The 27,283-nt window shown below is 37.0% G+C and overlaps 1 protein-coding gene across 1 annotated transcript in view; it reads right to left on the reverse strand.

Moving 5' to 3' along the window:
• The window catches only part of CUNH4orf50 (chromosome unknown C4orf50 homolog), a 54,401-nt gene that overhangs the window by 20,446 nt on the left and 6,672 nt on the right, over positions 1-27,283 (reverse strand). The window contains exons 5-12 of the mRNA XM_088540070.1: positions 24,881-24,995; positions 23,990-24,123; positions 21,374-23,578; positions 20,972-21,073; positions 19,413-19,559; positions 16,367-16,543; positions 14,109-14,165; positions 13,554-13,736 (exon numbers count right to left, since the gene is read on the reverse strand). Coding sequence (XP_088396196.1) covers positions 13,554-13,736; positions 14,109-14,165; positions 16,367-16,543; positions 19,413-19,559; positions 20,972-21,073; positions 21,374-23,578; positions 23,990-24,123; positions 24,881-24,995 — 3,120 coding nt within the window. The remainder of the gene's footprint in view (positions 1-13,553; positions 13,737-14,108; positions 14,166-16,366; positions 16,544-19,412; positions 19,560-20,971; positions 21,074-21,373; positions 23,579-23,989; positions 24,124-24,880; positions 24,996-27,283) is intronic.

A 27,283-nucleotide genomic window follows, 5' to 3' on the forward strand; every position in this document is an offset into this window, starting at 1 on the left:
TCATCTGCGAAGCCATCCCTCTAGCAAGCTCTTTTTAGAGCTGCTTACTTCACAGATTTCAACTTCTCTCAAGAACTTGCTATGCTACTCTGAGCATTTCATTTGCATGAAATATGACAGTGACTAGAGTTCAGAAGAGCTGTAACAAGGGTGCAAGTCAGTCTAGCTTCCAGTGCTGGAGCTTGGCATTTTCCCTAGTGGTGCCACTCCTACTCTGTGTAGGTTCAATAGCTTATGCTTATTTTTATGATCAAGGCAAAAAATGCTGAGAACATTTTATACAATCACTGATTTTTCCCCTCTTACAGCAGCCATGAGGCCAAAAGACAGAATAGGGAACAGAGTATAAACTACTATGGCTTGGTCTCATAATCTTCTAGACTTCAGCTAACATGTTCGAGCATGCAAATTGGTTTTTTTTTTTTTTTCCCATGGAAACAGAAGAGAATAAAGGCTGACAGATACCTGGATTTCAACCTGCAGTAGAGTCAAGGAACAGCCAGAATTTTCACTGTGCAACTTAAGTCTTTGAAAGATAAAAACGAAGATCTTGCTTCCACTCCTACTAACAACTCTCAAGGAGAGATGTAAAAAAGGGACAAAGACCTTCTGAAAGCAACTTCTGCCTATTATTTTACACTACCTTCATTTATACCAGCCCTCTGATAGACATACATTTTGTACACGTTATCCTACGACTCTATCTGATCCTATCTCATGGATAGGATCAGTGTCGTAGACTGGGAAAGACGATTTCCTTGCAAAGTGCTCTGGGCCAAGATTTCTGAAATATTTAATTTTCTATACCAGGCCCTACTGGTTTTTCCCCCTCTTCTCTCCCCCGCCCTACCCAAGAAAAAGCTGCCACAAGATGGACTTAAGTCAAAGCTCCCAACTGCCTGGCCTGCTGAAAATTTAGCTGTATAAACAGATGTGGGAATTTCTTGGTTTAATCAGCTCTTAAGAGAAAGGTCTGCACTGCAAAAGTCTTTCATGACTTATCAGGTTTTAGTAAGTGGCTTTGATATTCATCAGCTTAAGGACTAAATGAAGAGGCCGTTTCTAACAACAAAATATATAGTGCTTTTCCACATCAGATTTGCTACCCAAAAGATACAAGGCACAATCTATTCAAGGAACGCAGAAAGTTTAAAACATGGGCAAACTGTGTCTGTTTTAGAGATTTCTAAAATATTATTGGCAATTAGCTTTAGCTTTTGATGGGAGACCAGAGGCACAGGTGAAAACAGACAAAATTCAGAGCAATTTATTTTTAAAATATTGTGGGTTTTTTTTCTGAAAAAATACAAGGAATGGAATTATTTTCTATTTGTCTCACTCAAGAATTGTATCAACTTTTAGTTGAGAGAATTTCCTTAACATATAGATGACCTGTCATGGTTAGCTACTGCACCTTTGTGTCTGACCTCAAAAAAAAGGCTTAATATTTCTTATTTAAGTCCTTTCCTACCAGGAAAGAGCAAAACAAAACAAAGGCATGGCTGTAACTTCAGAGGAACAGTTAGCTTTATGTGATAATCTAAAACTTCTCACTCAATGTCGGAAGAGTTTTGTGGTTTTTGTTACTTACCACTACTTTAAGAGAATGCCTTGTACTACCAGTGGGGTTTTGTTTGTTTTTTTTGTTCGTTTGTTTTGTTTTGTGTGTGTGTGTGTGTGTGTGTGTGTGTGTGTGTGTGCGTGCTTTTTTCGGATTGCAATTTTCCCCCCAGTGGAGGCACAAACCATTCTGTAGTGCTTTAGCTCACGTACACCATTATTAATTTTTTTTTTCATTTCACAGGACCTCTAAAAAGCATTACTTAATATGCACCATTCTATTTTTAAATAATGATGTTTTTAAACTAGAAAGAGAGGAGCAAAAAAAAAGGCTTCCCCACCACAGAGAACTTTAGTGGCTTTAGTACTACAGAATTCAAGTGTAGAAAAGACTGGTCAAATATTGCCAGATACATTAGTAGATGTTTACTGATGCAGACTATTGACCATAGCTATTTCTGCTCAGTGCTGCTTCTAACAAGATCTTTGTAATTTGAGGACTTTGTATAGGAAGCAAAGGTTTTGTGAGTGTCTGCCAATAGGAAACTTACTGACCTCTAACTTGCTTCTATGTGCCCTGATCATTTAGTCAAGAACACATATAATGCCATTTGACTGGAATGGCCCATGGAGAGCAAACATGAAGAGAGCAGATGACTGAACACAAATCTACTGCTCAAATGTGTTCTATATGCACAGTGCTACAGATCACTCTCAATTTAAAAAAAAAAAAAAAAAAAACCAAATCATTCACAGAATAAGAGGGAACATTCATTATTTTCCATGAGACATTCAGCAATCTCAGACTCCCAAAGGATATCAGCTTGGTGGGACACCAATATACAAACCATCTGTCTTGCTGCTGCACATCTTGGAGCTGGCTTTCATGAAGGACCACATTTAAAGAATGTGAGGGCCTTTGTTTGCTGCTGTAATGCATCATCTAAACTTATTGGACTTCACTTAATAATTATTTAGCACAATCCAACTATCACTTCTCATTTCCGCATTCAGTAAAAGGCTAAAAATGGAGTATGACAGTTTAAGACAGAAAACCTTGAGCTGACTCACCTTTTCCAACACCGCTGCATGCAACACTCTAAACTGATTGCTATTAAAACACCAGCCTTCCATTGTACTCTCTAAGATCTGGCATTTTTACTTCCGAGGAAAAAAAATAATAACACAAAGGACCAAATAACAACTGTGGTATCTGCACATATTTAAACAATACTTTGCAGTGGGAAGAAAGGATTTCTTAAGGAATTAAATACATAAGGGGATTTTAATTGAAATCTACTTGTAAAGCAATGCTATGAAGGGTCAGCAAGAATCCATTTGCCTGAGGAAATGTTTGAATTTTTCTTGCATTATGGTGGCTACATTCAGGTGAAATGCTTGTTCCTCTACATACACCTGTGTGTGCAGCCTTTATTCAGGGAATTATTAATTCCATCAGGAAGAATGGGGCCAAACAAGCTAATTAGCTTTAAGATGATGCTTGACAGCTTATAATATTATAAAAGTCACATGTGTCTGATAGAAAGAAACAGGACTGAGGAAGTCTTAACATAGTAAATTACTATGGTCCAAATCACAAAATGGATAATTATGTTATCAGAACAAGGACTATGTGATTATCACATCAATGCATTAGATATATTACAATCTGACCTCTAGCATGAGCTATCAGGCCTTCTAATTTATTGGCAGGAGGACAAACCTCCAATAAAAGTTTTCATAAGTACTGATTCATAGAGCATAATTAATTCACCAGTGTAAAAGTTACTATGTTAAATATTTACTAGTGCTTTTCCCACATCGGAATTTCTTAGCATTAAACAAGACAGCTGGATATTAGGTATATTCATCTTCAAAACTGCTTGCTGGGCATTAAGAGCAGAAAGAAATTCATTAGCACTCTTTCCCAAGAAGCAGCAAAAGCCTGACGCTTGGGACCTCACAGGTATCTTTTCTGCTTAGACTGGGCTCCCAAACCTTGAGGCTAGTCCCCTCGGCATCTGGTGTGTATTTTCTAAAGTGTTCTTGGATGAAGACCAGTTGAGGTACTCCTGTAAGCATTTGCACTGCTGTCTTAACTGAATAAATGAAGATCTGTTTCCCACAGTAAAGTGGAGCCTCTGGAAATGTGTGTGTTAATGTAACTAAATCTAGTCAGTACCCATTTTGTCTCTGCCTTCTGAAGAGCAGCTTTAAAAGTAAGTAGTAACATGCCATGGGTAGGTAAAGGCATAAAAGAGCACGCAAACAGTGCTACATACTACTGTAAGTAAAAATTGACCTTTTTGATAAAAAAAGATTAACTATATATGTATCTTCCGTATGTGTGTGTATATACACACACACACCACCCACCACACACACACATATAAGATTTGAATAACAGAGGACCTCCAAAAGTGTTAACTCTCGAGGGATCCCAATATAAAAACAAACAACTGAAAAAAAACCATTTCAGTCCTTTTGGCACTTTACAATCATGCTCAGTTGTTAAACTTTCCAAAAAGACTCAGCTGGCATTCCAGTATACACCACACACACACACAAACTTTTCCCTCTCCACTCTGATAACCAGGATCCATCAAAGGTTTTTGTAGGCCAGAAGCACATCCATTTGGGGGTCAGACGGGGGAGGAAATACTGCCAAAGCTGCCCTATTGCGGGCAACCTGACACATCACTCATTTCTCTTTAATGCAGGTCTAGGGGTGGCCACACAGGATGGGATGTGTCTGCGTTACTCACCTCTTAGCTCAGATGTTCCTCTACTCATCACACCCAACAAGTCACCTAAAGAAAGTGGTCTGAAAAAAGTCCAGTAAGACCACTCAAGGGCAACTGCTATATGAAAAAGGGGCTTACAAGTCACAGTTGAAGATGATATTTTATAGAGGCAATCACCTACAGGAATACTTTGAGTAGCCTGTTGTAGGTCAGCTTATGACAAACACACAAAAAAGCCCCAAGGCACTGAAGGTATGTTAAAAATAGCAAAACTAGCACCAGATTTCTGTAAAACTAAGTTTTTAGGAAGCCCATGATTTTACATTTCCTTAATCTCCAGAGGAATCAGTGACTAAAGTCAGATGTTCTTTCAAAGTTGTCATTGTACACTGAAATTATATGTAAGAGTGATTTAATAGATATTCCAGCCTCAGTTAAAGAAAAAACAAACAATAAACAAATGGTTTAAAAAAAAAAAAAAAAACACACACACACTGGAAGGCAGTCTGTCTACTGGAATATCCATTGGTTTCAGTGCTCTTAAATGCTCTAGAAAAAAAATGATCAGGAAAAGTGCCACACATTTTTCTCATATAATATTTTCAGTCATCTCAAATGCTTATGAGAATAATTGCTAGGTCACGTCAACTAATAATATCTTTTTGTTTTAAAAAAAGAATAGTACTTTTATAGTAATAGGGAAATCGCTTTGCTAAGATGTTTTACCTTGTTTTATTTCTCAGGTTTCTAGTCTTTCCAGTGCAGCTGATTTCTCCCCACAAGATTCTGACCTTTATTACTTGCTGACAACACGTCTGACAAATAGCATTTTGCTGTGGTAGCTGAGGTTGAGCCATCTGGTTTTTCTCTAGAGATCCATGTGTTACTCCTAATGACATTTTTCTGTTTCATTCCCTGGGGAATAGCCCCTGCAAGCTGATTTCCCATTTGACCCAAAAATACACCATCATATTTCGACAAGTGATCCCTCCCCTTTCCGGCACAGAAAGCGCTACTCTTGGAAAGTTTCAGCGTATCCTTCGTCTCTGAGGGTACAGACCAGGAGGCTTCACCTCGGACCCTGCAGCCAGACTTCAGATTTGAATTGGAGGGGACAACCAGAGGTATCTGAGCAGGAAAGAACAGAAGAATATGTAACTTTGGGTGTCCCAGTATCCTTCTTGAGGCATGAAAACATGTCATTCTTTGCACTGTGGCTAATTCGAGCTGTAGCTTTCCATTTAATTGTACAATAGATCTGTGTCATGCTCTCACTGGAATTTAATTAAAGCACACATGGTGCATTATTAAAAAATCCCTGAGCTTGCAAAGATTAGATCAATCAAAGAGATACTTGCCCTGCCCTTCCTAATAATTCTTTATAATGACAATATTTTCATTGATCATCTTTATACATGAGTATGACAATGACTAGGAAATTGGAGCTGAACAAGTATCCTCTGGATTAAATATCTTGAAGTTTTCGTACGTTATCAGAATTCTATTTGTGTTATCATTTCACTATATAATAGATTTCTTGCTTAGAGAGAGACATTTGCATCTTGCATCTCTGTCAATTAACATGAAAAACTAAAACATTGCTTTCACTTATTTTATTCCATTCATTTCAATCAAGGTTATACAGAAAATTACAGTTTATGCTTATAAGCACTCTAGCTAAGTGGCTCCAATAATTGGATATTTGAATTTTGTTTCTGAACAATTAAGGAGAGGTTATATGGTTTTAAAGAGGATGAAACCTTTGCGTGTCTAGTTTAGCAGTAGACTGTCACAAATGCAATTGCAATTGATCAGCTCTGCTCTTAACAGGATTCCTGCAGTTAATGGAAATTACTATAAAGAGCTGCAGGGTAGAGGAATAATTAGATCACTAAAAAATAGGGAAAAATGGAATAGGAGTTTAAAAAGGTAGGACAGGATCCATTCCTTGATAATTTTTTTCTTTAAACATCAAACCTTTTTCAAAGATGGTCTTACTAGAATATACCACGATGAAAAAAAAAAAAAAAAAAAAAAACCTGTTTTTACACACCTCAAGCCATTCTTGAGAAATGAGGCGTAATGAAAAACACTAAATGTCCATTGTCCTCAGATTGTTTAAAGTAGAAAAAAAGGGTGCATTTCTGGAAATGATGATTTAAATATTTATATGATCTATAAAATGACTGCCTAGATTAATAGATTTCACAAAACTAAAAACTGTGACAAAACATTTCTACTGACCTGGTAAGTACTGTGATGGTTTTGTCTTAATTCCTGATGCAAGGCTATGATCTTCTCTGGACTACTTAATCTTATAGCAGAACTTGGAGAGAAGCAAGAACTGTGGAGGTCACCCCTGCTTTGTAGAGCATCTTTAGGCAACGGCCCAGTCATCCCGTTCACTTTAACATGTTTCTCATGATTGTTTGTCTCTCCATTGGCCTGTGAAATACCTGCAGAAGAAGGCAACATCTGCAAGACAAAATACCATTTTTAAGGAATTCAAGGTAGATAAAGTTTATTTTGAATCCCCTCTAAACAAGATTTGCAGAATTTTTTAAAAGGATAATCTGCCAATTATATTAAGGGTATTTCTTAACCCCCTGGAAATATTCCCACATCTGTCTAAAATGGAAGCAAACACTCATCAACATATCCACAAAACAAAACAAAATCCTTTAACACTTAACTATATCCAAAATTTAGATCTAGATACTAAGAAAAAACTGGAAACAAGTAGAAAAATTACTAATTTTAAGGATTACACAATATTGAGTCTTCTCTTGCAGAATCTCAAAATATCTAACATGTTTTGCTCACACTTTCTCTCATCCCACACTAAATAACAAATTCAGGCTTGTCTACCCATGAATGCACAAAGTAGTTAAGCTGAATAGACTGCAGAGGTATAACCGTTCCGCTGCATAAACTCCTATGCAGCTGAACTCTTACTCTGAATTAAAATTACCTTAGCTCAATTTGTATTATTTTGTATCCAAATCACCTTTAATGTCAAAACAAAGCTTTCACATAATTTTCCCTAAATATCCTCTTCATTGAAATGAAGTCATTTGTGTAGAGAAATGTGTCAGATGCAGCTTTTTAGAGCAGCTGCAAGGAGGAATCTCCCCAAAAGATCTCCCCAAAAGTAAACGACCAGGCAAGAGCATTTCATGATCCAAACATATGCACTAAGGCAACAGAATTAATGATACTTTTTAAAGTATCCTTAAGATTGTCCACAACCATTTTTTTAATTAAGTTGAAGTTTTTAGTTTTAATCATTTACAAAATTTAACTAATTAGTTATCTTGCAAAAGCTCAAGAAACATAAACATTTGTAATATTCCAGGTCAGTAATGATTATTTAAGATAAAATGCATTTTAAATAAAAACACACATTTTTTCTTTTGTATATCTTTAAGAAGCATTAGCTACATCAGTTCTGCCCATTCACACAGTCAGCAGATTCTGAATTATCACAGTGACATAAAATTGCTCTTAAATGACATCAACAATGAAATAGCATGTCATGACAAGCTCATGCATCAAAATCTAATGCTGTCATGGCATGAGAGAGACTGTATGATGCTCTTGCCATTGCCAATAAAAAGAAGTTTGACTCTATTGCACTGAGTCTTGATCACTTGCAGAAGCAATCAGCCTGGAGCTTTATGAGAAATGTATGGCTTGTATGAAGTTCAAGAGCAGCTCCAACGCCAAGCTTACATCACATAGATATCAGCAGCACTGACTGGCCACTCATAACCTTGGTGAGGATCCTGATATCCAGATGTTGCTGTGTTCATGCTAACCATTTTTGCTGCACATCCTATCCATTTTCCATGTAAAACTGAGAACCAAACACCACCGTCATACCCTGCTTGCAAAGTGACCTCCAGAGTGCTGGATTATGCCTTACAACTTTTAACTACACAAACACACCCAGTACAACTTTTAACTACACAAACACACCCAGGTATGGCCAGGATCAGGACCATCCTTGCTGATCACTAGGCCCTGCATAACAACTTCCCCGAGGGTGGATTGTGTGGGAGAAGGCGAACAACAAACATGGCAATGAACACTGACTTGGATCCCATTTCACTTCTCCTCTTGGCTCTCCACCATGAGAAGAGGGAACCAAGGTTGCTGAAATCTGGCCATTACTTCCATTTAAGTAGCCAACAAGTCACCTGAGGCACCTACCACTCCTCAGGAGTAGTTACCACCTGTCTCATTTGTTTCAGGCTGGGGAACAAGATAATGACATCCAATAACTGAAGGATCACTCGCATCGCCTAACCTTACACATAATTGAGACTGTTACTTTTTGCTAAACGTGTTTTTTCCTCTACACTGACTGTAGAGGGAGTCTAGCACACTATCTGGACAGTAACACTAAGGAAGGCTTCAGAAATCCTTGTTTTCTAACCGTGGTTATGAGCATGATATCTTCTCCCAGCTTCACAAAGAATGCTGGCTGGTTGAAGGGGATGGGAGACGGCAAAGGAGAGGTCTGAATCTTTTTGAGGCATAAAAAAAAAATGGATCTAAAACAATTTGATGAAAATTTGCTCACTACAGGAAGCAGAGTTAGAGGCATTCCTAGTAACAGATGAAAGTCAGCAGGAATAGTTTAAATTTTAGAGTCAAATGACCTGCACCAAAGCAAATCACAGCAGCACCAGGAGAGAACAAACAAACAAGAAAAACAAACAAAAATGCCCTCATGAATGAAGTGGCTAGAAAGTGATAGAAGTTTTTGCAAAATGTTTTGGGTTCTGTTAGATACATGGTCTGATTCTCTATGAAAGGCTTCGGGATACTTTAAGACACTGTAAGACAGTAAAGAGAATATTTTCTACTATGGACAGAGTTAAACATTTAACTCATGAAAGTAAAAACAATCCTTTTTGTTTTATGATATATACTTTTTCCTTAAAATACCATATCTTATTTTCTTCCATTAGTTAATTATTTCACATTACTTTTACGATAACCATCTATTTTCTTTTATAATTTTTGTTTTCCTCTGAAGTTTTCAAAGGTTACCTCACCTAGGAAGATAGCAGTATTGCAATATAACATTGAACCTGAAAAAGTATACATTTGCACACTAGGAAGTTCAAGAAAGTATGTGCATAACAATAAATTGAATTTAAACTAATTAAAAACTAAATTAAAAAATAAAAAACACTGGTTTCATAGATATGAATAAAGAGTTGCAATTCTTCTGGAGAACTTTAATTGCATATTTTGTTTTAATTTAAGATTTAACATTTATTAGAAAAAAAGAGTTAGCTTTTAAAGTCTTTTTCTAAACACAGCTTTTGCTCTAGTTTCTTATACTTCTAGATCAACTCCCCCTGTTGCCCATGTATTGATACAAAAACTGCTAAAATATCTATTTTACATATGCTGTCATAAAATCTTTTAAAATATTTCTCAGTCAAAATCAATTTTACTTTAAAATGACAGTAACCTACCATCTTCTTAATCATTACAAATATTTTCTATTCTTCCATATTTGTTCAATAATCTTTCCGAAGGCCAAGAATAACATATTTCTCCATCATGGATCTCCTTCATTACAAAAAAAAAAAAAAAAAAAAAAAAAAAAAGAAGTGTATCTCCTCCAAGGGTCTCTTTACAATCAGTGACTTCTTGGGCACTTCTTGTCTTCCCTAAAGGATATATGTAAATGGGCAGAAAAACCCATAGTAAATATCTCTCTGTTTTGATAAATTATGAAAATAAATATGAAAAATACCCCAGATGCAACTGCCTGAAGTACAGACACGTATTTGAAGTACAGACACATGGACTGCAACTCACCCTCAATATCAGAAAAGCTTTTAATCTCATCAGTCACGCAGAAAATTTTTAAAGGAGAGCATCAAAGAATGCTATCCAAGGCCTTTTTTTTTTTTTTTTTTTTTCAAATATGAGTCACAGAAAAAGCAGAAAGCTGTTCTTGGAAAAAAAAAAGAAGTGTAGAAATAGAAAAACATAATTGTTCTACCTGAAAGTGTCTTGGAAGAAATTGCCTGAAGAAGGATTAGCCTTTGTTGCTCTGTACATTTATCCCCTACTCTATAAAACAAAGAATTCACTACTCAGAGAGAGTTTTTGCCTGGAGCCTTCTATCCATCACATTTTAGAGGACTGTGAAAAGCTATCAAATGCACTACCATATATATATATATGTACATACTCTGTGTACACAATTCGCCCTCGGCCCTGAGAAATGGCAGCAAACAGCCACAACAGTCTCAGGTCCACTCTGCAAATAATATAAAAAATTTATTGTAAACTCAAAGGCTTTCACTGTAGATGAATATTACCAGGTATCAGTCAACAGTCATCACTGGCTCAGAAGAGGGAGAAAAGACTTAAACAGATGTTGTGAGGCTGCATAGTCCAGGATGAGCTGCTGTGAAGGACAAGTCAAGCTCTCTTGCTCCTCCTTTGTGTGGTTCTCTAATTTATCAAAAGTGGCATGGATGCATTCACACCCCAGCTATTAAATCTGGGTACAGCTTGTTTCTCAAACTGCAAGTAAACCTCTAAATTCAAGAAAATAGTGAATCTCCCCTTTCACATTTCCTGTTAGTTATGTGAAGTTATCTTTTCCTTTCCACTCCTCCTACCCCAAATGAACCGGCTGTTGCAAACCCCAAGCCCAGTTCTTCTGGCAGCTGCTTAATGAATATAACGAGTTTATGAATGCTGTGCTGTGCCCTTTCAATGGGGCAGGCAGAGAAACAATAACTGTTAGTAATGGTCATGAATTAGTTCAACAACTGCAAAGCATAGCAAGAATAGATGGGGCCAAGGTCTTTACAAATGAAAAACATCAGTGTTTAAAATAAAAAAAAAGAAAAATAAAAAACACACATAGCCAGGAAAATGTGACATGAGGTACAAGCACACTAAAATTTAGTTTGGCCACATACCCTGTTCTTGTTTTTGCTAAATTCTCAAGTCCATATTAGACATACACTGTCATTCTTATGACTATAGTATTTTATGATCCAAGCCAATTGCTTTATCCCTCAAAAACATTTGAGTGCAACACTAGACTAAGAAAACAAGAACACCACTCCAAATGAGTGCTGCTCAACTGACCTGATTCGAATTTTTCAGTTAGTGCAGACAGCAAAAGTAAGCAAATTAAGCAAAATATAACAGCGATTTACTACTACCCAGAATATAGTCCGGAATGAAAAGAACAGAAAATGAAAAGAACAATATTTCGGGATGCCCGGATTTATATCACTTTGCCCAATTGCTTGAGTATGTTAATTGCGATGGCCATTAGGAAGAAAATACTTCTGGCACACAGGTTTAATAAACTCCTTCTACATTGAGCATAATCTCTAGAAAGAATGACCATCTGTTCTGCCCTGAATGAGAAAAGAATGGAAGTTCACTTTTTCCTTTAAGCATCAATAACTTGTTAATGTTCACAAGCCTTCCTCCGAGCTTCCTTCCTAGCATGCTGCTAGAGCAGATCTATCCAAGCTACATATAATTCCCACACAGCAGAAATTAAAATACAGTTTTTAAAAGAGTTTTAAAGTACATATATTTTTATATATATACATAGAGAGAGAGAGAGAAAGTACACTGTTTTTCACTGAACTACAGAAGGCCAGGGACTGAATTTAAGAGTGTCCATTTCTTTTCAAAGTCCTGCCAAAGTGTAACAGGCTTCACTTTGTCACTGGGTCCAGAAATGAATAAACCAATCTTTATTTTAAGGAGAAGGAATACACGTCCTCCATGTTTTCTCTAGGAGCATTAAAATGTTAGGAATGATCTGGAAGTAAAATCTGAGCGGAGAGAAGGGAATGAGTTTTTCCAAGACCTTTTATGTAAGTAAGAGCTGAGCATAGCTGGGGAATCTTAGATGTGAACTCCAGTGAGAATAGTAGTTGAAATGCATGAAAAGAAGCCTCAAAGCTGAGAGGTCAGTTCAATTTACCATATGTCTACAGAATACAGCACACGATTTGGAAAACCAAAAGAATTTAGCATATGAATACAAAACATACTCTCTGAGTAGAATGTAGTATTTTTGCTAAATTAGGAATAATGTCATTTGGAAATTTTCTAACACATTTTCCACTGCATACCTAAAATTTTCCTGGGAACATACAGATCCATTTTGGCTGGAGAGGTTCCCCCAATACAATCACTGATCACAGCCCAATAAAGCAAGTATAACTGATAGTTTACAACATGTAATAACATTAGAAGAATAAGCTCCTTCAGAGTGATAGAAAATATGGTGGCTTGTGTCTAAAATCAGCAAAATAATCCTGTGTTTTACTGTATTATATGTCCATTCTGAGCCATCTCTACTTCTGCTCCTGAAAAGCAACCAGATGTCAATGTATTTTAAAAATAAATTATTTTGCAAGAACCCATTTTGCAGCTCATTAACAATAGCTGAAGCACCAAAAAATGAAAAGAACACAAGTGCCCACCTTCTCAATATTCTGCAAATTTGTAAGGCAAAAAATAAATATTTTTCTTCTTCCAGCAACAGAACTAGGCATAAGTATATTTGATCAAAATTTTGCTGAAAATTATTTATGTTTTTCTATGGGCATTGTCTAAATGCACAGAGAGAAAATGAAAGAAAAGGTAGAGCTTACTCAAAGGTTGCCAGAGTACCAGAAGGTAATTCCTCTTTCTCTACACTGCCAAGTTTAAATTCACATCCTGAAGAAGGATGCACCTGCAGGTATTTTCTACACAAAAATATGAAAATATATTCCCATCACCCAAGGTACTAATGATAAGGTTGAAAAGAGCTACTTGCAAGGAGCACTGTTGTATCTTACTGAACCACCTCTGTATCGTGCCAGTGATATAGGAATAACTCCCTTTTGAGCATGAATATCCATTGAGCTGACTTCCAAAAGATACAAATTTGTATCAAATAAGCTCTTTGCCCCTCCACCAGGCTAGCTAACCTGGTCAAACTACTGGATATGTGTTCTCAGCACAAAGAACAGACTGACGTTGTGAGAGGCTCCAGATTTAACCTGACAAAATTGTAAATGGACAATGGCACGGACACCCAGTTACATTTTATGTTACTATACAAATGAGTCCCACTAAATACTTAAAACAAGCACACACACACACACGCACGCACAAACACAAAACAAGCCCACTGGCAAAATGCAATACTGGAAACTGGAGGATCCTACAAAGAATATAAGTGTTTACCTCTTGATTACACCCTGGTGTAAAAGTGATTGCGTACTCTGCCAGTGTCACATCATTCACCAACTTCTTCAACTCTTCATGGAAAGTTGAGTTAACAATTCCTTGCCTGCAAAATTCATCATGCATCCTGATAATTAAGTTGTTCCTTTCCTGGCATTTTCGGGTGAGGCAAGCCAGCTTAGCCTACACAGCACAAACACACAGAGGTAGAATTTCATTCCTTGTCTGATATATTCCTGCACATTTTGACTCAAAGCTAAACATTACACTCCTATGTTTCTAGGCCATTCAGCAGCTCTGCACCTTTCTACATGATAACCTGGAAAGGGATTTTCACTTTTGCATGTCTGAGGTCCTCCACTGACAAGCTGAGGAGTACTCATGGATAAAGAATGCTTGTCATCCCACTCGTGCTTAAAGCCCAGTAGCAAGCAGTTTAAATCAGTGGCATTTTTAGAAAGCAGGCACATATGCCACACAGAATGGCTATGATACGCTTGCATAAATTCTGTAACCAAAGGGATAAACCAGAAAGTTTTCAGCAAAATACACTACCTTCAGAGGAGCTAGTGTCAGCTTTGCTTCACTTTTTGTCTTCTGAAGCTCTTTCACCTGAAACAGTGTTAAATATACTGTTTTAATTTATTCAAGAATCACTTTAAGGTACTACCGTAGCTCTTTCATATTTATTTTAGACCTGACTTTCAAGGTATACAGTTTGCATGTTTGTGTGAGCCTGTATCAAAGAGCATAGCATAAAGGAGCCTAAGACACTGTTTGTATACCATTAGGCCCTTACATTAAAAACAGTGCCCTAGCATTAACATTGACATTATGTATTTCCAAATGCTTTGGGATATTTTTACACAGAGATTTACACCACTGATGTTATTTCACCAAAGCAAGCAGCACATTAAAGATCTGCTGTCCTTCATTATGCATTCATATTCTCATCATTTCTGCAAATCCTCCAGACTACTCCTTTGGGTAGCAGTTTTCCATTTTCTCATCTATATTATGTTGTAGAACGCAAGACCTATATATTCCATGTCAAGCTTTGAAAAGAGCACACTGACAGTTTCCTAAACCTCTGCCACAGTCAGTGTATGTCCTCTACTATGAAATGAGCCAGCTGGCCCCAACTGTACCTTAAATTAAATTGTTTACTGCTCATGAGCAACCTACTTTCCAATTACGCAGGAAAAAAACAGCAATCTGCTAGATAAAACCTATTTGAGTTATGATTCAACACAGTAATATTTTGTAATAAAGTATAGATTCATTTATATTCATTTTATTTGTCCATTTGTACTTTCACAAAGCTTTAGGTAAATATATTACATGCCTCAAACATAAGATTCCCTTGATAAGAAACCAGCTCTACTGAAAGAGGTCTCCTGGCCCTTAGCTAATAAATCATGGCCTTGGGAAGGAACACAGAAGATAGGGGAGGAGAGAGGCATCTTTACCTTGTGCTAGCACTGAGAAAACAAAGCAAAGCTGGGCATAGGTCCCTTCACTGGAGACATTACAGTCTTGACAAAGCATGGAGTAAAACACTTGCCTGATGCAATTAGGAGTCGCCTATTTATGTGGATAGCACATTTCACCCTTTATTCACCTGCCACCTGACATGCACCATCCATCAGCAGCGACACCAGGCACTGCAACACACTCCCATTTTACTGCCACCACTCTCTTCAGAGGCATCCTAATCAACTCCTGAGAGGAGCCACCAACCCTCTGTACAAGACTGCCTAGAAGTAAATCACTGTACATGACAAGGCTGAAAATGAAAAAATGCAGAGCTATAGAAATAAAAAACCTGATTTATTGTAGAGACTGTAGGATGAAACTTGTGTTCAACAGGTAGAAGAAGCCTGTATCTCTTGTACTTGAGAAGAGTCAGAGGAGCATGTTGTTTACGTTGTATCACAAGATGATGAAAATAACTTAGAAAACTACTTAGTTTGAAGTAGTTTCAGAGCATAACCCTCAGTTCTCATTTGTCTCACTTGGTGACAATCATCCATTTCCCCAAAATAGTTTCCAAAGAAATAAAATTGTGTAAAAATAATACTCTCGTAAAGGAACAAAGTCCCAGGAGGAATTTGCCTCCATCTGACATGAACTGTTAGCTGTAGTTTCACTGACAGTTAAGACAGCAACTCTGTGTATGTTCATGAGTGCATCTGCTCTTGTTTAGCAGGCAAAATACGAGGCACGAGCGTAGAAACTGCTTGGCTAAGTATGTTTGTGCATCCACGACTCCCCAGAACAACTGTGCCATTAAAAACATATACACATACACATACATATAATAACCACACACCTAACTGAAAATGTTAAAGAATTCTTAACATGTTACAGTAACACCTAGATCAAAAAATAGGTTGCCAAAAATTCTATCACTAGCGCACTCACTTAATCCTATGTAGCATGCCGAGAGCACTGGGAATGTGAAAACTCCTGACAACTAAGTGAAGGAGACTGCTCAGCTAAGAACTTTGGCACCACATTGCTAGCATTAGGCTATGGGGATGATAGCAGACCAGGCCCTGACTTCCTTTATAGAGAGCCTATCATTTCTCCAGCACGTTGACCACCCGAGCATTTTATATTTTGCCGTTAGTTCTCTGAAGTTTTTTTCCTCTGAATTTATAGGCCTGCATAGCACTTAATTATCCAAAAAAAAAAAAATTCCCAGGAAAAGAGAATATTTTGGGGCTCTCATTTGAGAACAAAGTAGAATCTGAAGTTTAAACTCACATTCATCTACACAGCTAAGCACACAGAAAACTGCTTTATTGTACCTTTTCACATAGCTGAGCCTGAAGGAGTTCCACTTCATTCTGCAAATCTTGGAAGTGATTTTGTAATGCAGCCTGGTCCCTGAGCTGGGCTTTCAAAGTCAGCACTTGTTGCTCTAATTGCTTACTGGCTATTTGATTTGCCTCCATTTCTTGGGCTTCTTTCACAGTGTACACAGGCTAAAGAGCAAACACATAGGTTTTCAAATTAGATATAGAAAATAAAAATATTTTCAATTGTGGTTTTGGGTGCTAAAATTTGTCAGCATGCATACCAACCTTGAATGTCATAAATTTTTTAATCTGGTAGAAACTGTATGATTTCAAAGATGCACAAACATATTAGCACTGATGTCTCATACTAATCTTAAACCCGTTTTTGAGCAAGGAGTTCTTGATCCTCTGCAAGAGTAGGTATAGGACTGGCATTTCACAGTGCCCCTTCAAGGTAAGTATTGTATTATAATCATTTCATACCTGGGGAAACTGGGGCACAGACAGATTAACTGACTAACCTAAGGTCACACAGTGAGCAAGAATAGAATTCAAAAGTCCCTAGTCTCCTGCTCCAGCTTCTATATAATATTTCCCTTGGTTTTCCACGTATATTTATCTCAGAGAGCAAATCCCACTCCCAAAGTTAATTTTTTGTTTTCAAACACTACTAATATTAATCAGATTTTAGAGACAAATTTCATATTTAATACAAAGAAAGAAAATATTAATTACATGAAAAGCAGTATTAAAGGTAGAGAACAAGAGGATGAAGGATCTTCTGCATTTAACTCCTGCTCCCTAACTCCCTTTTTTTCCCACTTTTTTTTTTTTTTTTTTTTCAAACCCTTAGATTGAAAGGATTAGTGAGAGCTCTAGATTTATGGCCAGTGTCATTAGGACAGCTCCTGGAAGTGACACTATCAGGTTAAATGTTGCCTAAGAATGAGGAAAATCTAAGGAAAAAGAAAGTCTTGCAAAAACAATTTCTGTTGTTTTGCCCTTATATTAAAAAACAAACAAACAAACAAAAAACCCTGAAAGACACAGCTGCTCAAGCTTTGCTATAACACATTATATTCATAAATCTAAAGAGATTATTGCATTTTAACGACTAAGCTAAAAAATAAATCTAGTCAGATCTATTGCGGTAAAATCATGTAACCTTCTGTAAAATGATGCAGGAAGATGCTTTGATCTGAATGGATATTAACACTGACAGATCTGGGAGAAGAGCTACTGTTCCAGCATGATGCACAGCAACTGTTCATTTTAATCTATTTTTGGAAAAATCTTTCCAAGTTTCATACCCTTGGTGACTACAATATACTAAAGGTATCAATATCCAGTTTCATAGGAAACAGCAAACTGAAGTGATATCACACTGGTTCTAACACAGATTTTCATACTGCATTTCTTAGTGAAACAAATCCTCTGCACCTTCTAGTTTTAGAAGCCAGAGCATGCTTTCTATCAAAATTTTGGCTCCCTCTTGTGTTAACAGAAAAGAACAATAATAAGTGTTGGACACATTAGGATTGACTAGATCAAGGTGGCACTGACAGTCTGAGACAAAGTATTTTCCCTGTCCTTTTCATCCCTACACAAAATAAAAGGGGGAAAAATTAAAAAAGAAAACATTCCCTGACTGATGAGTCTAATTAAAAAAAAAAAAAGATGTAGAAAAAAAAAGATTGCTTGAAGTTTAAAGACAGACTCTCTATTCTCTTTTGGATTTTGCTGATCTGCCAACATATTTGGTAGCTCAAAAAAAAAAATCGGGCAAAAAAGAAGCAATTAATGTTGATTTATGAACACTCTGCCAGATGTCTTAGTGAACAGAAGTCATTGGCTGTAGAGCCAAGCTCCAGAAGAGTGAAGGGCAGAAGCTTCATTTAGTAAATACATTAAAGGATAACTAAACCCAAAACTTAATACACTGAGTTCTAATTAAAATGATATCTAGTCTTCAAAGTTAAAATGATGATTAAAATCACCATGGTTAATCATCAATGATGACTAAAATCATTATCGCTTTCGTGTGCATTCAAAATCCATTTCAAAATACAAAATGAGACTGAATCTGATTTTGTGGCTACAGGTCGGGTGAGGAGTCAGGGTTTTGCTGGGCCTAGCGACTCATTTACTGCGCACATTTGACCCAAAATTCTCGGATTGATTTTCAAAGCTGAAGAACAATAACTGCTTCGTCCCTGCTCATCCACATATATTTCTCAACTCCCACCAGAAAACTGAAATACAAAAAGCCAACCAAGTAGCCCAGAAAATTTCTCCAAGTACTCCTATGCTAAATGATGCTTCCTCTGTGAGCAACACCAATGAAACAGAGTTGTAGCAGTAAATCTGCAGTATACTATCTCAATTCTCCTTTATTTACAATGTGTAATATCAGCACTTTGGAGTTCCAGACAAGAACTAAGATTCCTTGGTGTCAGGAGCTGTAGAACATAAAATATGTTCGAAGTCCTAAGAGACCTGGAACCTGTCTCAAAGACATCCCAACCAAGGTTTCTGGATCTAAAAAAAATACACCCTCACTTCTTTCAAGCACTGGAACAGAAGATGTCTGTGAAATGGAGTTTAGAACAGGAGAAAGGTTTAATCCACCCAACTGCCCTAAGCAGAAAAACTATGCTGGCAAAGTAGTTCATGGTTGCTATTGTGTCAAAAATTATTTATTTTTTATCTAGAAAAATTTAGGTCACATCTTAAGGATTTCACACCAACCCGCAACTGACAGTTTGATGTTTATTAACAGGATTATTTTAAAAAACAAATATTGAAACAAAGTCACACTCTTTGCTCCAGTATTCCCACTCTATTTCCTACCTGCAATGCAATTTGCTTAATTTTGCCAATCAAATCAACTGCCTTTGGTAAAGATATCATGGTCTTATATCATGCCCAATACTTAACTGTAGCATCAGTATTGCAACTGAAAGACAAACCCAGTTCTTGGAAACAACATGGACCTCTGGAACCAAAATATCTTCTCCAAAGGAAGGCTTTCTTCCATGCCATTCACAATACATACCATTAATGTGCAGTGATGCTTTCCAAGCATTTTGTCCCCAGTTTCTTGTTTAAGATAGTCTAATTCTGAAAGAACCTGTGTCAAATGTGTTTTTATTTCTTCATATCTTGTTTCTGCAAAGCCAAGCTCTATGTACCACCTCTGAGTCTAATAGGAGGAATAAAATAAATAAATAAATTACTGAAAGTAGTTAGTCTTGCAACAGTGTCATTTCTAAATACCAGTTTATACCCTTGGGATTGAGCCTGACTTCAACGTCATAAATTTTAAATTATTGCAAATTGTTTCAAGAAAACGGAATTATACCTTACACAATCATCTTATAAGAAATGAGCAAGATACTTAAAGTAACTGCTACAGAAACATATCTAACCACAGCTACGCAGCAAGTATATTGGTTTTTAAACTGGTTTCTAAATTTGAAGGTATCTTGAGTACTCCAAGTAAAGCTAAGTAACTGAAGGTGAATGCACTCTCAGTTACAAAGATCAAGGCTTTGAAAGCAATCGGAGAAAAAGCAAAGAAGATTTTATCATGTAGGATAGAAAAGTGCATCCTGCAAAATATTAAAGGCTAGAAATAGAGTGGAGAAAAGAAGCACACATACATTGTTTTCATTATACTTCTAAATGCATTATCCCTGCTTTTTATGCACTTTAGTTGTGGTTTTGAATTTTTAAAAGTCAGTAGATCAGCTACTTGCTCAACAGTAAGCTCCTCCTATTATATTATTATTAATATATCACTCCTTCCCCCTTCTGAAACATTCTTCAAGGCAAACTGAGGAAGCTGAACAACAGTTGGATCCATGCCCATTATTACTTGAGGCATCCGCACACATATAATCTTGCTATAAGAGTAGTTCTGCTCAGTATTCCGCTCAGATAAGCAGATAGAGATAAGAGCAGATAAAAGCTGGATGTGAAAGCCAAGAAGTTAGGAAAAGAAAACCCAGAAAGCTTCCATGACTGGTATTAAAACTGCAAATTTGCCTTTCACAGGCAAATAACTAGCCATCCAAAAAGCAGTTTCCAAATAGATAGTGTGTGAGACTTCATCTTTACTGCACAACTTTCAAGAGAAGAAGGGGCCAGAAGCATGCTGTGAGCTATCATTGGATATTGCAAAATCTTTTGATAGTCTCAGATTTTACATCATTTTGCCTCTCATTCAAAAACTCCTTCCAATTCAAGTTTGCCATGACCCTCAGTGCTATCACTCTTCTGAGAAATTCAAGCAAATCATTCCTAATGAAGGGAAAGGAAGCAGTCTGCCCAGGGATGACTACGATAAATCCTTCAAGCAGTGTGTCTTTATTAAGCATTTCCCTTCAAGTACGCTACAAGCACGCTGAAGGAATGCAACTTCACCTAAAATTCAGGCCAGCAATGATGGACTATGTAATTCCTCACCTGAGACATTAAAGAGATACACTTTGGGCCTGCAGATCAGAGATCTGTAGTAACAGCTTTGAATGCCGGCAACAAGAATGGCCATGTAAGAAAACAAGGGAAAAAAGCAAATTTGCTTCTCAGAAATATAGAAGAGTAGAAGGTTACCTCCTTTCTTGATATTTCCAATTCCTTTTGCTGCTTTTTTAGTTCCTCTTTCACTCTTTCCAGTTCCTCTTTCATCACATTGTAGCTTGGAAATGTGCTACTCTGGTTACATCACAGAAAACACCGTGACTCTTCTCAGGCACACGAAAAAGCACACAGATTTTTTACAGAATATTATACATATGGATTAGTGCTTATCTGGAAATATCTTGGACAATTATTCCTTGGTAATTTGCCTAGTCTTTCAAAGCTAACTTAAGCAAGTTAGATCCCCAGAACACAGGAGGTTACAGCATTTTTTTTGTATTCCAAAGTTAATTTAACTTTGTCCCCCCAATGGCATTTAAATCTCTCCATTTCTTTAAAAGATCCTTGATAATATTCCTTATTGTTACTATTTACCTCTTTTCTGGTGAAATAGTTTGAAGGATCTACAACTGGAATTCTTTTTTCTTCAGTCTGAGTTCCACTACATGCAATTTCAACTTTCTTCAGCTTAATATCATGTTGTTGACTTGTATTTTCTTCTTTTAGTTCTACTGTCTTTTCATTTGCTCCCATGTTTTTATTTTTTCTCAGAACTTCATAGGTGAAACCCAATGATGACATTAATTCTTTCAAGTTATTATTTTCTAAAATTAAATTTGCATTTGCTTTCTGAAGTTCTAGAAGCTGTTCTGAAGTTTCTCTATTGATTTTGTCTGTATCTCTCTTCAGTGCACATTTTTCCTCTTGTAATTCAGAAATTGTTTGATAAAAGTTGGTTTTATACTCCTGAAGCTCTGAAATCAAGGTCTTGCATTTGTCTTGCTCACCCTTTATTTCTGCCAAACTTCCCAATAAAGCTTCTTTTTCACCTTCTAGAAGAGAGATTCTTTGCAAATTTTTCACTCTCTCTTGTGCTAATTCATTATTTTTTGCTACATAGTTCTCCTTGTCTTGCAATAGTTTGGCTATGTCTTTGAAACATCTATTTCTTTCCTCTTTCAGGTCAGAAAGCAGTTGGAAATATCTCCTTTTCCTTTCATACAGGGATAAAACACTCTTGGAAAGGTTATTTGATTCCATCTGAAACAACTCCACTCCACAATTCCTACTTTTTTCTTCAACCCATGAAAGGTTTTCAGGAAAGGTTTCAACATAAATCATTCCTAGGTTCGTGGTGTTTTCTTCTGAAATAGTATTAAAACATTCACCAGCAATTTCTTTCTCATTCAGTAAGTCTTGGAAAGAAATATTAGCTTCATCTACTGCTAAAATGTATTGAAAATATGCGTCCATTTCCTCTGCCAGTGCACATATCTTCTGAGCATATCTCTCATTCTCCTCTTGTAACATACAGACTTTTATGGAATATTTTTCATTCTCTTGCATCAGGAGAAATATCCTCTGAGAACATATGGCCACCGCTTTCTGTAAGTCACATATTTTCACATTACATTCATTATCAGCTTTTAGTGACAATACATGGTAGAAATATTCATAAGAATTTCTTTCTAGCAATAACAATTTCCTTAAGTGCATGCTCCTGTCTTGCATCAAGGAGGAAATGTTTACTGGATATTTTTCTTCCTCCCAGCAAAAAGCTTTCTGAGGGTATGCATGTTGCAGTCTTTTAGCAGCCATTATTTGGCAGGAGGAATTCTCCTCTTTTGGATCGCACAGCTTCAAGGCCCCTTCCTTCTTCGCTTCTAGCCCATTTTTGGAGGGATTTATTGGTACAGTTGGTTTCTGAGGTTGATCTCCTTTCTCTTCTGTTCTGGTGATATCTCTTCCACTGTGTACCCTGTTCACTTCATCAGGGATGCAGATGGCTGAGAGGTCTCCTTGTTCCTCCGTTAATTCAGAACTCCCCTCAAAATGCCTCTTTAGTGCTTTAAAACCACATATTTTAGCATGCATTCCTTGATTGCCTTTGGAATCCCTTCCTTGTTTTCCAGGCTCGAGCATTTCAGTTTCATTCAAAGCTTTGTGTATATCCTCAAGGGCACCGGCCACCTTTTGTGTTCGGGCTTGCTCATTCTTCATTTCTTCTCCTTTGGCTCTCCCTCTAATGTTTTTTTGTTGATACTTTCCATCATTAACATCTTTACCCAAATTTTTGTTTTTATTTTTGTCTTTTGGCAGAATTTGCTTGTCTTGCTGATGCTTTTCCACATCATGTTTTTTTAGCAGGAATGTGAAAGCAGCGCAGGGCATCTTTCCATGAACTGTAGAAGCCTCATCTGAAAAGTCTTTCTCTGAAACATGGAAAATGTCATCAGGGCAAAAGATGTTATTTGCCTCATTGAAATCCAAACTCATCACTTTCTTCAGTGTTGTGGCAGTTGGTATCTGGTGGCTTCCAGGTTCTAAAAAAGCAAGCTGGGGCTTGTTCCTCATCAAAGGTTCCACTAGGGAAACAGGCAAAGCCTTTGCTGGTAGCTTTATAGCTTGCTCCTTAAACAGAGAGGAGTTTTCTTCAGCTGTGGTGTCCTTATTTATCTCATTATTAGTTAGTTTCTCAGAGCAGGGAGGAAGCAGTATGGATGCAGAACAGTTTGGTTTATGTCTAAACAGAATGAAAGTATCTTCCAGAGCACCTTTCCTTATATCCTCAAGACTGATCTGGTTACAACAGGAGAGAAAGGTCTCAGAATGAGAAACATGACCCAACAAATACTGTTCTTTCTATAACGTTAATCATATTTTTTTTTTACATCATCCATGATATATTTGATTACACAAAGGTTTTATTTAATGAAGAAAAAAATTTCATATACGTAACTTTCAAATAATTCAAATACTTGCCAAGCAAGTTTGTTACAAAGATTTATAACAAGAGTAAAACACAAGGTACATGTAAATCTTTTTTTTAGTGTACACCTATCTTCCTCTTGAATAACACCTTTAGTAGATATGATGTCAAGCTATTTTCATATATGAATGTATGTCTATCAGCTCTGCATTTTATCTCACAATCCATGGATTTGCCATGCTCACAAAGATAACAAGAATGCTAGTAACTTTTCTTCTCACCTGCTCAGTCCCAGTTAGGCTCAGTTCCTTAGCAATTGCTGCAGAGGAACGAAAACTGTGCTCCAAAAGTGGCTGAAGTTCTTTCGATAGCTGCTGCATGTGCTCAAGCCAATCACAGCCACATCCTGACGTTTCTGTTACAGTAAAGCACTAAACAACTGAAATGCCACGGACAAAGTTACACGAAAAATAAAAACAAAACCATCTGGCCTGAAATCTTAGAACAAGACATCTTTTCATCACACTAAGCCCACAACTACCACTTCTAGCAGCAGAAAAAAAAATACTTTCTCTAGTATTACAACAGATATAAAGATAAGCACTATAAGACTAAAGATGACAACACAATGTATAAAAAAACAAACTCTAAATATAAGTTATACTTGTTTTTTGGTTTTAACCACACTTATCAAAGCACTTTACAGATGGAAAATAGATCTCATTATGGAGTGGAGAGGAAAACTTATGGGTTAAATTTACAGGCTTAAAAACTGTTCAGTGATGGTCTGCATTTACAACCACTGAAATCCGTTATAAAATTTCTATTAATTTCATCAGGAAGAATTAGATGGATGGAATGTGTTGACATCAGATTTTCTGTGTTACATTTAGTCTAAAAGACCCAAGGTGCATGGTAGTCCCAAACACTGTAATACAGCATTGTTTCAGTCAAGACACTTAAGGTACCTCCCCTGCTTATGCATACAGCGTCTCTAAATGCTAGCATCATATGAGTGAATAGTAAATTTTTCACATTCTCAAGATCTAGGTTCCACATTAGAAGGTTTTTGGAAGGTCATTTACCTTCCTACTAAGGTGCACCACAGGAATAAAAATATCACCACTTTTAACGCACAGCAAATACATCAGAATTCCAGCTTGTTTTCATACCAGACTCTTGAGCATGTAGTAGCACAGTTGGGGTTTGTGTTGCTTTGCTTCTGAATGGATCCAAGCCTGGCTCCTGGTTCAGGTTTCGAAGGTCATCCTGCACTAGCTCTCCATTCTTAACAGGAAAAGGAGGAAAAGAAAAAACAGATTATAAGCATATTGTGTATAAGTGTACAGGCATATAAATATCCTTTGCTATTATACATTGAAAACATGCATTCATTTGTTATAAATGCCATTAGGTCATAGAATTTTCACATTCACAAACATGTAGGGAAGATCAAGTAGGGAGCAAGACTTTCACTGTTTAGTGTTCAGCACTGTGAAGGCAAAAGGATGACTGCACCTACAGAGGGAAACCGCTATGCAAAATGTAAAAAAATCCTTCAGAGTAAGATTTTCTGATCCATAACTTCACTATAAATTTCACATTGTATTTCTTGACATTTTTATTTGCTCACTGTTTGAATTTAGATACATTTAGAAACTGGTAAATTAAGTGCCTGATAAATTAAGACAGACACAGACAAGTGCTACCAGTTCCTTTTTGCTTGTATTTTTCACTCAGACATAGACTGCAAATGGCATACTGCAGATCTGGCCCTGCTGTCAATTTTGGAAACTAATTTCCAACAAGATTTATATAATTAAATCCCTCCATGAGATGCAGTTCACCTCTGCAGGACAGAGCATGACATCTAATCATATCTAGTAATAATTCACGAAAACACACTTATGAGTAAGGCTGCTTCCAGAAACAACTGATGTGCCTGTCATTTGAATGACATGGTATCTTCTGAGGAATTTCATACCATGTGTATTCACAGGGGTCTAATAATCCTGCATTCACAAGCTACTTCCTGGCTGTAGAACAGACAAATGTTCCCACTCACTCTTTTAGTGAAAAATGGTATCTACCCAGAAAAGTATCAGCATGAAAATCCCCCTTAGACTTCACACTAGTCCTCATTTTTATAGCTGCTGGTGGAGTATGGTGAGCTTAAATAGGATATTTCTTGTAAATGTTTTGGCTTGAATACTGCAAGACCCATGTAATGAGATTGTAGGTGATACTAAAACACAGGACAAGGGGGAAAAACCTCTTCAGTTTTACCACACAACACCAGGGGTCTCCCTTCTCCTTTTACCGTGAATATGGATTTTTTTTCTTATGCTCTCGTATCACTGCGTTTTGCTAGAATAAGTGAGAAGTGAATCATAGCAGTAGCAAAAGCAATGAAGAAATCAACAAGACCTGCTGCTGGTATCTTATGAAGTGCAAAACTATGCATCAGAACAAAACATACTGGTTTAACAAGAAATATAGCATGCTCACTTACACCAAAAACTGGGTATTTCTGATTCAGAGCCCTTTATGGCGATAGATTTGTAGATTAATACTTGAACAAATAAATGATTTTAAAACTTTGGGAAGATGGAAAAAATAACTTTTCATTACGGTTCAGGATAGAATGAAACACATTTGGCCTCCATTCCTTCCGTTTCCTGAAGACTTTCTAGGTGTTTTCAGCAATGTCATGTGGTGTACCTTGTTTTCTCACTTTCAGATAATTCATTTCTTACTCCTCTCAATTCCCCCAAACTTATAGTAATTCTCCACTATCTACTCTTCTTCTCTGAGTCTGGAAGCCCTCCCACTCCTCTCTTAGTTGAGCAGTTCCCTCATAGTACAGTTGGTCACTGCTCCCATGTCCAATTTAAGATGAGCTTGTGCTATTTTCAAACCATTTTGTTTTTTCATACCCAAGAAAAAAGCAAACTCACTGGGTAAGTTAATCACAGCATTGGCCTGGGCTAAGTTTTAAAAGTAGCAACAGCATTTGGTCCCTCTGCCATCGCAGAGCAGTTATGGAGAAACACATGGTGAGACCAACTTCCTGAGATTTCACTGAAAGTCCACGATGCAGATGTGCTACAGGCTGCTGCAGGAGGATCTTACTGGGCTGCTTCTTACACGGAAAGACAACCGCACAGTGCTCGCTCATTAGCACTAGAATTCAGAACCACAAATTTTACGGAATCACTTTGCCCACAAAGCCGACTTCAAGTGAGAGGTTAAAAGATTAAAAGATTTAAGTGAGAGGTCTTGATTTCGTCTAGGCTTTTGCAATCAAAGGATGCACTCCCAGTGCTGTGGGAGAACTCAGTGTGACTGAGGGTACCAAATGTTTTTTACACATGCTCATTTTCTCCCAGTTAGCTGCCTAACATGTAGAGACCTGGGGACACCAGGTCACAGTTAGAGTAGGGTAGCTAAGAACGATGCCCAGCTGATTTTCTTTTATTTAACAAATCTTTAGAAGAAAAATAACCTCTCACCCTAGAGCATAAAGAATAAAACTTTGTTTGAGTCCACTCCGTGAAAAAAATTGTTCTTTGTCA

Source organism: Tinamus guttatus, unplaced genomic scaffold (assembly GCF_059628265.1).
Source record: "Tinamus guttatus ecotype Peru unplaced genomic scaffold, ASM5962826v1 Tinamus_guttatus_pri_ptg000052l, whole genome shotgun sequence".
NCBI lineage: Eukaryota > Metazoa > Chordata > Aves > Tinamiformes > Tinamidae > Tinamus > Tinamus guttatus.